General features: G+C 49.9%; 1 protein-coding gene across 3 annotated transcripts; it reads left to right on the forward strand.

Annotated features, from left to right (window-relative positions):
- The first annotated feature begins 241 nt into the window (after positions 1-241).
- Positions 242-5,844, forward strand: KCNA2 (potassium voltage-gated channel subfamily A member 2). 3 transcript variants are annotated; one of them, XM_005542404.5, is made up of 3 exons: positions 242-590; positions 2,461-2,796; positions 3,242-5,844. In XM_005542404.5, the coding sequence occupies exon 3, from the start codon at positions 3,403-3,405 to the stop codon at positions 4,900-4,902; it is 1,500 nt and encodes a 499-aa protein (XP_005542461.1). In that variant the 5' UTR covers positions 242-590; positions 2,461-2,796; positions 3,242-3,402; the 3' UTR covers positions 4,903-5,844. The 3 variants fall into 3 exon arrangements, with proteins under 3 accessions (XP_005542461.1, XP_005542462.1, XP_073855443.1); XM_005542405.5 differs by lacking the exon at positions 242-590 and adding an exon at positions 801-933; XM_073999342.1 differs by lacking the exon at positions 242-590 and adding an exon at positions 801-933 and having other exon boundaries at positions 3,939-5,844.
- Positions 5,845-14,862: the final 9,018 nt, after the last annotated feature.

The following is a 14,862-nucleotide window of genomic DNA, read 5'->3' on the forward strand; positions in this document are numbered from 1 at the left end:
CTCGTCTGCCCACCTAGGGTGCTGTAAGCTGCACTCTCAAGTTCAGAGCCCCGTGGGCCAGCTGGCTTTGCAAGTTCTGCCGGAGGGCCCGTTTTGTGAGTAGCTGACTCTTCCCAAGGGCAGCAGCGTGTCCCCCAGCCTTCCCTGCCCGGGTCCTGGGGGAGGGAGTCGGGGAGTGGTGAGGGCCAGCCCTGCAGTGCTGCCTGTTCCTGCGGCTCCTGTCGGTGGGGGCGAACACAGCAGAAGAGTTTCTGCCACACTGCGGACCGCACCTGCTGCATTTCCCTGTGAAGCCAAATCTTTGCTGGGTAACAGGGAGGTGGGAAGCCGATCTGGAGAAGGGGTCGCGACGGCGGGAGAAAGGGCAAGAAAGGGGTCTGCAGATCCTGTCTGGCGGCACCACAGTAATAGCAACACGTCTCCCGCGGGGCTGGATCCCGCCGTGGGCCTGGGATAGCTGCTATTGATTATCTCCTCCTTGCCTACTTCATTACGTTGGCAGGAGCCTCTCTCACCAGCGCCCCTCAACTTCTGCCCTCCCCAGTCTCCCCGGCCCAGCAGCACCCAGCTGAGCTCTCCTGGAGGTTTTGGTTAGTAAGCCGGGCTCTGCCAAAGAATGTTTTCCTCGCGGGGCGGGGGCTGAGGCCCGGGGGCCAACGAGGTGACGAGCTCGGTGGCGGCGGCTGGCAGCTTGCCGCCCCAGCCCTGGCCCCCACCGGCCCCTTTAATTGGAGTTCGCCGTGGAGCCAGGTGCGGCGCTGCGTGGCGCGGTGCGGCTGCGGGCGGCGGCCGGGAGCTCCGTACGCGCCGCCCGCGGGACTGCAGAGCCGGCTCCCGGCTGGCCGCCCGCACCCCGCCGCCGCCCGCTGCTGGGGTTCTGCCGGCGCTGGCCGTAACCCAGGAACATGGAGGCCCCGGTGCCCATCCGGAAGGGTAAATCCGTGTCGGGGCGTTGCGTGGCGCGTGCTGCCTTCCCTGCCCGGCGGCGGCGCCCAAAGGGGCTGCGGGGCATCCGGCGGCGCAGCCTGCAGCGCAGCAGGCTCGGGCTGAGTTCCGGGCGGGCAAGCCCTTGCCGACCACTGCAGTCCGCTCGGCAAGTCCTGGACCGGGGAGATCAAGGGGAACTTGCACCCTGCTCAAGAAGAGTGCACAGAATGGGCTCGGGACCCTCTGGGGTTTGCGTGGCGCGGGGCGGAGGGCACGGAGAGGAGCTGGTGGGTGGTGGGAAGTGCAGCTGGCAGCATAACCAAGTCTGGTAAATAGCGCGGGTTGGAGGACCTGAACCACTTGGGACGGCCGGGCTGCATTCGCCTCTACGGCACAGAATAACAAACAGCTTTGCTGCAGAGAGGGCTTTCCCCTTCGCTGGGGCCGTGGGCTGCAGCCGAGCCCCCGCGCTTAAAAGGAAGCTGAGATCTGGGGCAGCAGCCTGGCGCCGGCTACTCCCCACCCCCAGAGATCAGGTTCCGGGATTTTTGGGTGGAGACTGAGCCTCGGCGGTCCCTCGGCTGGACCCCGGGGGCTTAAGAGCTGAGCTGCGCTCGGGCCCGCAGCAGGAGCCGACCGCGCGGGCAGGAGGGGGTTAAGGTGGCGCTAGCGGCCGCGGCCAGCGGGAGGGTCTGGTCCTCTGCGCCGAGGCGAGCGGTGAGCGCGCCGGACGGAATCCCGGCCGGAGCCCGGGGCGATGGGGAGAGGGCCCAGACCCCTCCCCGCCCTGGGGCCTGCGGGATTGGGTCGGCAGGGGGCCAGTCCGGAAGCCGGCTTCCTCCAGGCTCCCCCTCTCGCTGCTGCCAAGCAGCCTCACAGCTAGGCAGGCTGAGCGTTTGTTCTGTGCTCCCTGCTGAGGAGATGTGAGGGATTTTCTCTTGGGGGAGAAATCAGTGGTCCAGCGACTGCCCAGCTCAAATGCCACCCGGCTCAGAGGGAGGCCTGCGGCCCAGGGATCCCGGAGGGAGAGTAAGTTCATCCAGCTTTCGTACAGTGCCGACTTTGTTGTGTGGGGTCTCCCTAGATGCGCTCTGAAGCAGTCTGTGTGTGCTGGGGGGGTGGGGTGCTTCTTTTCCAGGACTGGCTGAGGTCAGAGCTTGTAGACAGGCTGCAGTGAGCTAAGCCCTCCTCTTGGGAGCTGCTGTGCCCTGACATGTGGGGGTAGGAGTGCTTCTTCCAGAGTCCTTCCTGAGAGCAGCTGGGGACTAGGGACCTGGATCAACACAGGGTGGCCCCTGGATAAGGCAGGCCCAGCTAAGCCTGAGTCTTGCTGCCTGGGAGAAAGTGCTTCAAGCTGATGGGAAGCCTGCCCAGAAGAGGCAGGAAGGCTGAGGGATAGTCCTCAGGCCTGGCATCAGAATGGAGGGTGGGCATGGGGGCCTGTCACTTCCCATGAGGGAAGCTCCTAGGCCCTCCTAAATCTTGGCAGCTGCCCAAATGCCCTGGTTCCACCTTGCTGCTGTTTTTTTCCAGGCAACGTCACACCTCCTGAGGACAGCCAGGACTCCAGCTTTTGCTGAGCTTTGCATCTTGCCTCCTTCCTTCAAAAGGCTCCAGGCCCATGCTCGGCTGTCTTCAAGTCCCGCATGCCCCTGGCCAGGCATCACATCGCCCCTCCAGCCCAGCCCAGTCCTAGAGCTCACCTCCAGGACCCAGAATCTGCCCTCCTGCCCAGAATGACTCACCATTATTTCTAGCTGGAGTGAGAAGACGTGATGGGGAGTTGGGCTGCCTGTTTGTGCATCTAAGATTCCTGCAGCATCTGATCAGCTCTGCAAGGAAGAGAGCTTCAGGTTCCTGTCTGGTCAGGTAAATCAATCTATCATTTAATAACAACCTTGTGTAGAATCATTAGGGTAGAGGCCAATGAGGAAGACCCAGGCCCAAGATCCCCCACCGTGAATACCTCCCTGGGTACGAGTATCTGAGACATTAGTGCAGCACCTGGGAGAGGGTCCACTTTTAACCTATTAGCATGGGGTTATGCTCCACGAAGCCTGTGTGGTACAAGTGGGCCTGTACCAGCCACCTTCCCCCAGTGCAGGGCATTCCAGAGGTTCCTTGAGAGATTGCTACCTGCTCCCCCTGATCCCCAGACAAGTTACAAGGTGAAAGTACATTTTGCTTTGTCGTTGTGGTGGTGGTGATCATGTTTCTGAACTCTTGGCTGAGAGATGGGAGACAAAAAGTGGCAACCCATGTCGGGCTGCCAATGCTGAGTAGCCGCATGTCAATAACTGCCTCTGTCTTTCAGCCAAGCGAGGCTGTCTCTCCAGCTCTCAGAGAGCTCTCGGGGCTCTCCTGCAGGAGACCAGGCCAATGCTCCTGTGCTTCCTGGGGCCAGTAGCAGCACCCTGAGCTCCCTGCCACCAGGCAGCTGAAAGGCATAGCGTGAGGCGCTTCTCAGTCCCAATTATGACAGTGGCCACCGGAGACCCAGCAGACGAGGCTGCTGCCCTCCCTGGGCACCCCCAGGACACCTATGACCCAGAGGCAGACCACGAGTGCTGTGAGAGGGTGGTGATCAACATCTCAGGGCTGCGGTTTGAGACCCAGCTAAAGACCTTAGCCCAGTTTCCAGAGACCCTCTTAGGGGACCCAAAGAAACGAATGAGGTACTTTGACCCCCTCCGAAATGAGTACTTTTTCGATCGGAACCGCCCTAGCTTTGATGCCATTTTGTACTACTACCAGTCGGGGGGCCGATTGAGGCGACCTGTGAATGTGCCCTTAGATATATTCTCTGAAGAAATTCGGTTTTATGAGCTGGGAGAAGAAGCGATGGAGATGTTTCGGGAAGATGAAGGCTACATCAAGGAGGAAGAGCGTCCTCTGCCTGAAAATGAGTTTCAGAGACAAGTGTGGCTTCTCTTTGAATACCCAGAGAGCTCAGGGCCTGCCAGGATTATAGCTATTGTGTCTGTCATGGTGATTCTGATCTCAATTGTCAGCTTCTGTCTGGAAACATTGCCCATCTTCCGGGATGAGAATGAAGACATGCATGGTGGTGGGGTGACCTTCCACACCTATTCCAACAGCACCATCGGGTACCAGCAGTCCACTTCCTTCACAGACCCTTTCTTCATTGTAGAGACACTCTGCATCATCTGGTTCTCCTTTGAATTCTTGGTGAGGTTCTTTGCCTGTCCCAGCAAAGCCGGCTTCTTCACCAACATCATGAACATCATTGACATTGTGGCCATCATCCCCTACTTCATCACCCTGGGGACAGAGTTGGCCGAGAAGCCAGAGGACGCTCAGCAAGGCCAGCAGGCCATGTCACTGGCCATCCTCCGTGTCATCCGGTTGGTAAGAGTCTTTAGGATTTTCAAGTTGTCCAGACACTCCAAAGGTCTCCAGATTCTAGGTCAGACCCTCAAAGCCAGCATGAGAGAATTGGGCCTCCTGATATTCTTTCTCTTCATAGGGGTCATCCTTTTCTCTAGTGCTGTCTATTTTGCAGAGGCCGATGAGCGAGAGTCCCAGTTCCCCAGCATCCCAGATGCCTTCTGGTGGGCAGTCGTCTCCATGACAACTGTAGGCTATGGAGACATGGTTCCGACTACCATTGGGGGAAAGATAGTGGGTTCCCTATGTGCAATTGCAGGTGTGTTAACTATTGCCTTACCGGTCCCTGTCATTGTGTCCAATTTCAACTACTTCTACCACCGGGAGACAGAGGGAGAGGAGCAGGCCCAATACTTGCAAGTGACAAGCTGTCCAAAGATCCCATCCTCCCCTGACCTAAAGAAAAGTAGAAGTGCCTCTACCATTAGTAAGTCCGATTACATGGAGATCCAGGAGGGGGTAAACAACAGTAATGAGGACTTTAGAGAGGAAAACTTGAAAACAGCCAACTGCACCTTGGCTAACACAAACTATGTGAATATTACCAAAATGTTAACTGATGTCTGATTGAAACCTATTACCATACTCACAGCTCAATGGAACTAATGCAGATGTTGCATAATAGCCTGCATTGTAGTCAGTGTGTTCTACAGTGTGTATCTGGTTCTGCATGGAAAGCAATAGTTGTGCAAGTGACTTTTGATCTTTTGACTTTGATTTAGGACACAGAATATCTATCATGGCTTTCATGCACATCCTCATCACCGGCTTATGAGTTTCCAAAGACGGGAGTCACCTGTCAAGCTAGGATTTCAGAAAGACATTGAGGCCACCTCATATCCAATACACAGTGCACCATATCAGTGCCATCATTCCTTCCTAATGAAATGCACACAACATCCAGGAGATGCACTCCCCTCCCCGCCATCCCACCACCCCATTTGAGCCCACCTGCCCTTTCACAGAGGAACACAATCATGGTTTAGCTTTAAATAGCTGGTGTTTACTCAAAAGGTCATTCTCATTTTTGCATTGAAAACAACACACAGTCCTGTGTGTTGGAATTACTTTCTGTGTCACAGGCTGAGGTTTGTGAATTGCAATTGCCAAGTAGATGCTCCGGAGGCTTGTGTTTCATAACGGAAAATGCTGCATTCTGCTTTTTCTCTGCAGTGTCGATGTGAGGGAAGCCCGGGGGAGGGACAGTTAGTATAACCAAATATGAGTTGTCAAGTTTCACATTTGTTCCCTTAGGCCTATGGGGAGAAGCTAACAAACCAACGGACCTCTAAGCCTCTGATTTCACCATTTTTGCAGGCTCCAGGGTCACAAAAACATGTCTGGTTTCTTACTGGAGTTTGCAGACATCTGCTTTCCTACTAATGTGGCCCGGCTACACTGACACTGCAGTGAAATTTACCAGTGATGCAATAGAGCTGCATGGGTGTTTGTTGCATGAATCTCAATATTTAAAACACAGGAGATAACCTATTTTCCTAGTAGCCTACACAGTATTAATATTTAGAGTATTAATAGGCTTGGAATGGTCTTGAACTAGGGGGTTTTTTCCCATCAGAAGGCAAAATCCCTCCATCAGGGGAAAAGATAGACTATTTGGAATGGAACTAAAACTTCTGGCCCCCCAGCCTAGCTATCCCTGTTCTTCTAAACAGGAACGCAGACCTCTGCAAAGCCAGGAGAGTAAGCAGGGAAGGCAGCATCTGAACACCTCACATGACTGCACCTTAGGAAATAACCTAGTCACGGGCATGACTGTACAGTGGACCAGGGCATCTGGTCCTGACAACAGGCAGGTCTGTGGATCCAGTGTATATAAATATATATCGAGTATCTCTCTTTCACGCGTTCCTCTACCTAGCTAGCGATAGAAAAAAAAATTGCATTTGAACATTGTACAAGCTTATGCAATATTTTTGACACAGGGCAATTTATGCATGTGTTTGACTATGTGCACTAGGGTGTATATATATACATACATATGTGTGTATATGTATATACATACACACACATATATATATATTCATTTTCTGGAGTTCAGGTTCAGGAGCAAATCCACTGCTTGGTGGGTTGGCTGTCTAAGAGGCCTAACGGGTTAATTTGTCTCACTGGTAACCCCACTGGGCCTGGGTTTGCTGCCATTGCCTCAGACACTCCAGTATCCATGGATTCCTAGACGTTAGAATTGTCTTTCTGCCCTCCATGTGCTGCAGCTTCAGTTCCCATGGCTGAAGCTTGTCTTACTGAGTGCACAAGGGCCCTGTGGCCCTCACAGTTCCAGCTGTCCTGGGCCAGACCTACCCTGGGCCTCCTCTCTATAGTTCATCCTGTTCATCATCTCCATTTTCACGTTTACCTATGCCACTTGGATCTTATTATCATTTGGCTCTGCATCTGTCACTTTCACGAACCTTTCCCTAAAGAGCCAGAATGGATCCCCTGCTTTGAAACCAAGGACACCAAGGAGTAGGACTCCCTGGGACCAAATTCCACTGATCTGGACTTCAAGGGAGCCTCCTCTATGTGGAAATGTCTGAAATCCAGGACTAAGGGATGGAGTCCCTAAATGATCCAAAGGCATCATTTTGATCTCCAGACCCAAACTCTCTCCCCGTTAAACTGGCAATGAGACCTGCTTTTTAAAAAGAACCAAAGGATGGGTAAAGAATCATTTCCCACCCCCCAGAACAGGCAGAGTGCAAATGAGCACTGCACAGCCTAAAGGTAGACAGTAGGTTGACCCTGAAATGGCTTCAGGTAGGGGGCTTTTAACTTACCAGACTGGGCTTCTTTGCCTTTTGACAGAGTGGCTGAATTTTCCCAAACAGTGAATTGCAGGGGTCGGGCTGTGCAGGGGTGGCTCCAGCCCAGGCCTCACTGCTGCCTAGCCAGTTGTCTTGGGGCATGGGGCACCAGCTCAGGGTGCTAGGCCCAGGGTGCTCATTAGTGCCTGGTCACCCACATCCCCAGGTATCTGCAGGGCATCCCATGCCCAGCACAAAGCCTCTGTGCTTCTCTTCCTCTCCTTCATGGGAGGTGGTGCTGAATTTCCAAGACATGGGGTGGGAGGGACACAGACCTTTGGAAAATGGAAGGTAAAGCAACCCATATCTGAGGCCTAGGTCAGGGTAGGTATTTTATCACAGTGTTGTTGGCCCAGGACTCTAAAATGTTCACACACAGTCATGTACATTCACCACAAAATAGGTACACTGTTGTCACACACAAACATAAAACATGCAACATGTGCAAAATACAGACAGACCAAGTTAACATAAAAGCAAACACAGAAGATATATGGTTATAACTGTATACAAAATGCACACTCTGCACAGATACAGAATTTACACAGAACATACACAAAAGACAAACATACACCACATACAAATACACAACCTGCAACTCAGATGCAAGATACATAAAAAACTACACGGACAAAATGCATATGCATGTAAGATACACAAAGGCTACTTTACCATTGTTTCTACACATGAAATACACATAAACTCACTATATACACACAATGCATTTACTTATAATAGGCACACAAGATACATAGCACACATGCTCAGAAACATCACACAATACACATGAAATGCAGACATATGCTCAGACCCATTACCCTGCCCCCAGAGCTATGAATTAACAGGGACAAACAAAAGATCAGATTTAATCACCTTTCCCTGGCCTGTGTTTATATCCCTCAGTATCCTTCACGGAATCTTTCTCTAGTCTTTTCTCTCACCACCAGATTTCAGTCCTGAGAAGTAACTCCTAGGTTTCAAGCAGAAGGATGGGCCACCACATCAAGCAGACATCTAACTAAGACCAGGAATTTCATGGGGTCTCTACCAATTCATCTTCCTCCCACCAGAAACCTGGGGGCAGAGTGTGGAAGTACCTGGGACAGCTGGCAGCCTAATATAGGCCTCCTTGCCATGACCCTTACTTCCTTCCAGCAAATCCACACAGACAACCCAACAGCCCAGGCTCCCCTTCTCCCAGCACCTGAGATCTCCCAATTCAGCCCATTCTCTTAAAAGCAGTAATGGCTCAAGAAACTGCAGGATCTTGAGCCCAGGACCAGGGTGAAGATGTTCCCAACATTCTCTAAGACCACAGATATTGCCCTTCCATCCTTTGCAGCTTTGTTGGGGCAAAGTCAGGAAGTTGAGACCCTATAGAGACCTGTCTCTTAAAATGAGCCACCTTTACTTGCTTGTGGCATTTCACTTGCTCTTGGGCATAAGCCCAAAGGGGCCAACTCCTGATTCCCCTCTGGGGATGTTCAATCCCAGAAGCGCTCTCCCTTTCCCCCTTGTTGGGCTCCCCTGGATGCTCTGCCTCCCATCCAATTGCTATGCAACCCGGTTCAGCTTAAGTAAAAAGTGATTAAGAACATACATCTAAGACTAAACAAGCTAACACTTTTTAGAGGGCCTGACTTTATCCAATATTCTAAGGCCATAGTTAAATACTTTCTAAGATTACCCACCATTTTGGGTTACTCTTGGAGCCGGTTCTTCCCGTCAGTAGGACTAGATGAGAGCTGAGTGCATTTTAGCAAAGGCTTCACCTACATTTGAAGTTAGGAGTTGCAGTCAGGCCTTGGATCAGGCCTCACTCCTGATTTCTACTCCTGCAGCCATCCTGTTGTGGCTCACCCTCCCTTCCAGTGATGGTCACAGCTCCCAATCTCTACAGAAAAGGCAACAACAGCAAGGAATGGACATGTGGGTCCAAAACTTGTGCATTGCTGGAAACTTGTGTTTCCAAGTCAAGATACCATTCCCGTTGGCTTCATCAAGTGCCTCTGTGGACTCATTTTCAAGAAAGTTGGAGTTTTCAGGAGGCCAAAAAGGAAGAGGCCCGGGAAAGGTGGAGAGATTGTCAGGAAGGAAGAGTGGCTGAGCAGGTCAAATGTCAGAGTAAACTTTTTAGGAGCCAACATTTAATTAAGAAAATAATTAAGGCTCTGTGCTTCCTGAAACTTCAGTGATACTTGACATGATCTCTTCCTTCTTCCCTGCTTGCCTCTGTCCCTCTCACCTGTGCTTCTGAGGCTAGTGTTGGCATGTCACCAGGAGGTTAGCCTTTTAAAAGGGGCCCCATGGGAGTGTGCCTCTAGATTGCATTAGCCCAGTATGGAAAGGGCTCCCATGGAAGTTATGATGACCTGAGACCCCAGCCTGGGTGTTCATGTTGCTGCTCCATGTTGGGAGTGCCCAGGACTAGCTTATCCTACCTGTTCTTCCTGGATCTATCACTATAGTGTAGTGAGGACTCTGTCAGTGTCAACCCAAGTGGAGAGAGGACAGCACCCTCTGAAGCTCCTCAGGCTGGGGGTTCCACACTGCCCACAATACTAGAGTCAGAGGCTGACTCCCCCAAAAGGAAACTATAGAACAGTGTGCAAATTGCGTATGAAGGTGGCACCACTACCCCTATGTCAGGCAGGGGAGCACAGTGCTTTAACTTGTTTACTCAAGAGAGGGGATGATGGTGCTGAGCTCTGCTCCCCAGGGCTTTCCTGGGGCCCATTGTCATAACAGCTTGTATGTAGGTGATGGCTGCCTGGTCTGTGAGGACTATAATGTCCATGGTGCTCCTTGGTTACACAATGGAGGTTCCCCTAGCCTTGGCAAGGTATCCATTGCCAGGTTTGAACTCATGACCTTAACCTCATTAACATCATCAGCCACCTGAGCCAACCCGCAGAGAGGGGGATGCTGGGAGCTGTCTCAGTAGCTATTATGACCATCATCTATATCTTCAGACTTGACCCTTGTTGAGTCCAACCCCGTTCCCCTATCAAAGCAACCAGCAGGGACAGATGGAGGTAGGGGCTCCCCTACATGCAGGAAGGTTCTCTTCCTCAAACTAACCTAGTTTACTTTTCCTTTCTTTCTGCTTCCCTTCCCACCAAATCTCAGCTTCATCTCTCATAGTTTGTGTTTGAATATTTTTAAAGAGGAAAAGTGCAATAAAATAAATAGTGACTGTTTTCTTTAGCAATAGCTCTTTCAAAATCTTGCTCTCAGGACTGAAAAGTGATAGATAGTACCTGGATTATCAGATAATGCCCTTGACTTCTGGGGGCTCGTTCACAGTCTCTGTAGTTTCTTCTTCCCATGTGTTCACATGACTCCTGTCCTCTGAGATCTGACCTCCTTCTGGAATGGACACATATGCTAAGATGCAGTGTATGCACACGGAAGGCCTGTGAGAGGGCTTTGTCGCTCTGTCTCTTTCCTGTGTGCATCTCTCTGTCTCCATGTGTGTCTCCGTCTCCTCTCCCTCTGTCTCCCCATTTCTGCCTGCTGTCCCACAGCATCCTTACAACCTCTAGGCACAAAAATCCTAAGTTTATGTGACCTCTTCAGCCCATTTTGTTGACTTTCCCTCAGTCTGGCAGATGTAATGGAAGCCTACAGGAAAGCACTTCCCAATAGATAAGAATAAAGCATCCTGAGCCATTACAGAAGATCATTTCCATGCACTAAAAGCCATTACTTGATCCTTTTGCTGCCCTTCCTCCCTTCCCCAGGGAGATGGATGCTGAGGGAATGTGGCCTGGAGGTTTGCACTTGGGATCAGTAGCCTGGGCAGATTTGGGAATTGCCCTCTAAGTCTCCTTCAGAATAAGCTGACTTGCTCAACCAAAGGGACTCCATGAGAGCTGCAGAAGGAAGCAAGTTCTTGTGGGTTTCGGTAGAAGTCTACAGGGATAGAAGTTTCGGTGGTTAGGGCATGACATTAGTGAAATAAAGACTCTACCACCCGCTAGAGTGTGCAGCTGCACAAATATTTGCACACATAACCAGGGGATTCAGAAGAGTCCCCTTTCCTAAAACATCTGTGAGGTTAAATGCTCAGAATGGACAATCAGGGAAGGCTGGCAACCCCAGGGTCCCATTCCATTCTTTTTTGATCTACCTTGCTCTATACACATGTGTACAGCAAAACCTCAGTTAACTGATGGGGAAACCTCAGGGACGGGAACATCCTGGTTGCTTTGCAATTCTGGTTATTTGAGTGGGAATGGGAAAGCATGTCTGGTTCAACCTTTGTTATTGAGAAAAATATTTCCTAAGTAGGTTAGCATAAACTTTCCTGCCTTAGTTAAGTAAAGTGTTTGAAGATAACAGGGACCTTGCCTTGCTCAGGGTCAACACTGTAAACCTCAGTGCTTATTGTACAGAAGTGGAGATAGGTGGAGAAGACCAAAGAGACAGGCTGAATGACTGCTGGCTACAAGATAGACCTGGAAATGGGCCACTGGGGCACATCCTGGCTCATCAGATAGAGCCCTTGCTGTCATTTGCCTCTTTCTACTGAAAGTATAGTAAGAAAACATAATTCTTGTCCATCAAGGTTTTGGTTAATTGGTCCTGAGTTTTTAGAGGTTTTCCATATATACATATATTTGTGTGTGTGTATATATATAGTATATGTATATATGTATACTATTTTTTAAATTATAGAATTATACATTGACCAATCTCCTTAGTTTCACTCATGTGGAATAAATTTGGCAATCCAAGGAATAAACTGCATTTATGTGCATTTTTTGAATGACCTCCTTTGCATTCTTTTCACCTCTCCAGTTCCACTTTTTTTTTTTCTGCTTAGGGACTGCTCTAGAAGGCAGATCTTTCATAAAGAAAGAACAGGCTCCAGGATCACCTCTTTCCTTTCCCTCCCAGGTGGCTGCCTGACTCAGGGATAAAAGGGAAGTCTGATCTAACAGCCAGGTGCTTTAGCCTTTCTTCTGTCTGCCCCGGTTGGCCATAACCTCATCACTGAGGACCAGATAAGTTATTCCAAACTTTGTACTTGAGGGGAGTGGAAAGCTTGATGACCTGGCAAAGGATTGATCTATTTAGCATTCTCTTTGTCATGGGTGGTGCCCTAGGTTTGAGAGGTTTATGAGATCTGAAAGTAACATTCCAATGAAGAACTAAAGCACATCTCTGCCACACAGAAGGTGAGGTTTGTGGCAATCAATGGAACTAACAAATCCATTCTGTTTTTTATTATGACTAAACCTAAGTTGAGGGTGTGGGTATTAGAGCAGCTGAAATTCAGTTGCCTCTTTGGGGGTTAGCTGTACACATCACTCAAGAAACAGCTAGGTGCAAACTAAAACCTGCTCTCATTCTCCCTCTTGCCTGCTAGTGTGTTAGATCCATGGGAGACAGTTTCTCTCAGCCTCACCTCTTGCATTTGATTGTGTGCTTTCTACCTGGATGGAAGTGGGAGGAATTTTTCACTGTATCTGGAGCAATTGAGGTGGTGCAGGGGTGTCTGCCATATCCCCACACCCACAGAAGCCCTCCAGTCTGGCTATGTTAGTTGTGATTAGGCAGCAGAAGCCCATAACCCGGACTTGGCATGACTATCTGGTGAACTGAGGCAGTTGAGGTGGCCTGTCTGGATGGCTACTTCTTGTACTTTATGAACCTCAGCATGGAAATGGATATCTTTCTGTGCTCCTGTGCACTCCTAAAATAGTCAAATGTGTTCCAGATGAGTTTGCAGCTGAGAACTCCCTGCATCATTCCACTGATGGATGCACAGGGCATGATTATGTAATAATGTAGACAGCTACTGCAACATCTAGATCATTGAGGGCAGTGTAGATGTGGCTGTGTGCTAGGACCCTTGGTAGCTATCCAGAGGACTCAGTCCTGTGTCTTTCTGAGTCTCTGTGAGAAGCCTCTAAGCCCTGCTTCTCCTTGAAAATGATTCCCTAGACACTGAATGCCTTGTTTGTATGAGTGAATAAATGCTCTGGGCTGCTAGAGAAAGCAATAGGAGGAGCTGGGAGGAAGAGAATATTCAGGGGCACACTTTGCTACCAAACAATTTCCATGTCAGCTGCTAACATTACTGCCTTTTTAGCCTATGAAGTGTAAGGCAAGGACTTTGACCTGCCAGGTGGGGCTGGAAAGGAGCACATCAGCTCCAGGCTAAGAAATGGGATAGAAAAGCAAGAAGAGAGACCTGGCTGGCTTTGGCGGGGGTGAGTCTCAGCTCCTGAGGGTTTGAACATGCTCTGTGCTTGCCCCAGTTCTGCCTTCACGTGGGATCCAGCGACCCAGTTTCCCTTTGTTGTCGTGCTTGGATGGTTCCTTCATTTGAAGGGCCCCAGGAAGCTGGAAAGTCCCATGATCAAGCTCTAGCCTGCTGAGCAAACAATACCCCAGCCAAATTGGCCTCTTCCTGGTTTTCTGCATCCCTGCATCCCTCTCTCCACTGAGGATAATCTTGGAACAGTTGAGATTAATGGTGCCAGCAATCAAGGAAGATTCTCTTAATTTTCATCAGGGACATAGCTGTAAAGCTCATGAGTGGAGGATGCTATTTCCTTTTCCAGACCTGTGTGCTTATGTGCTTATATAGGCTGTCTCTGGAGATTTTATATTGTGTATATGTATGTGTGTGTGTGTGTGTGTGTGTGTATATATATATATATATATATATACACACACAGAGAGAGAGAGAGAGAGAGAGAGGAAATGACTGCCGCTCACTTAAGCTCATGCAGCACAGACTCCAATTAGGGTTTGCACTGGCTTCCTTGCTGCTTGTGCATGACTCTTCAGCTGCCCTCCCATGTCCTGTCTCTAATAATTGCTGAAAACTCAAAGAGGTAGATAAATAAGTCTCCTTGGGATCAATAGCAGAAGGAACTCCAAGGCTGATGGTAAAGCTTCGTAAGGATGATGCCGAAAGGGAACTGGGGTCTCCATGGTGATAAGAGGCTGGGGACCAATGAGAGCTGAAGGCGGAGCAGGACTTGTGGGGAAGACTCATGGGAGTTGGGAGTCATTTAACTATTTGTTTGCTTCTTGAAAATTTAGACACCAGCTGTAACTACATTGCACAGGATGTATTGATATTATCATTCTTGCTGACATATTCTGGAAGCTTTCAGCCCCACCAACACTGCCCCGCCCAGGACTTCTGCAGCTGAGAGTTCCTGTGTCAGTAGGGTCTGATATTTGTACATAGGTTATACATATATGTGTACATATGTGCCTCAATGAACATTGCCTGTCCACCTGATCATGGGTGTACATAGACTTCATAGAGCTCCACAGTCTTTTGTAAATATTGACACAAGTAAATAAGTATATAAATATATATTACTGAGGATTTATTTTAACATCATTCTGTGTGATATGAAAAAAATAAAATTTTTGACAGACACTGATGGTTTTCACTTCTTTCTTGCCTGCTGGAATTATCGTCCCCACAACACGCAAGTGTGCTTGCCTTACTCTCAGCCTAGTTTCTGTGGCCATGAGGGTCCAGGCAGAGACCAGGCAGGACGGGAGAGGGTCCTCCTGGATGCACTGGGAATCATCTTGGCCTGTGCCCACCTGCCCTTGACTGGGAGCCCTGCGCAGACAAGGCAGAGTATGTGAATGGGAGGGTAGGTGGGTGCGTTTGAGATCTCCCCAATTACATTAACACTTCCTGTATCTTCCATGGAGCTGGAGG

The sequence above is a fragment of the Macaca fascicularis genome, chromosome 1 (assembly GCF_037993035.2).
Source record: "Macaca fascicularis isolate 582-1 chromosome 1, T2T-MFA8v1.1".
In the NCBI taxonomy this organism is placed as follows: Eukaryota; Metazoa; Chordata; class Mammalia; order Primates; family Cercopithecidae; genus Macaca; species Macaca fascicularis.

Bases quoted from the DNA above. Each gene is read 5' to 3' on its own strand.
- KCNA2 (XM_005542404.5), top strand. From the start codon at position 3,403: ATGACAGTGGCCACCGGAGACCCAGCAGACGAGGCTGCTGCCCTCCCT.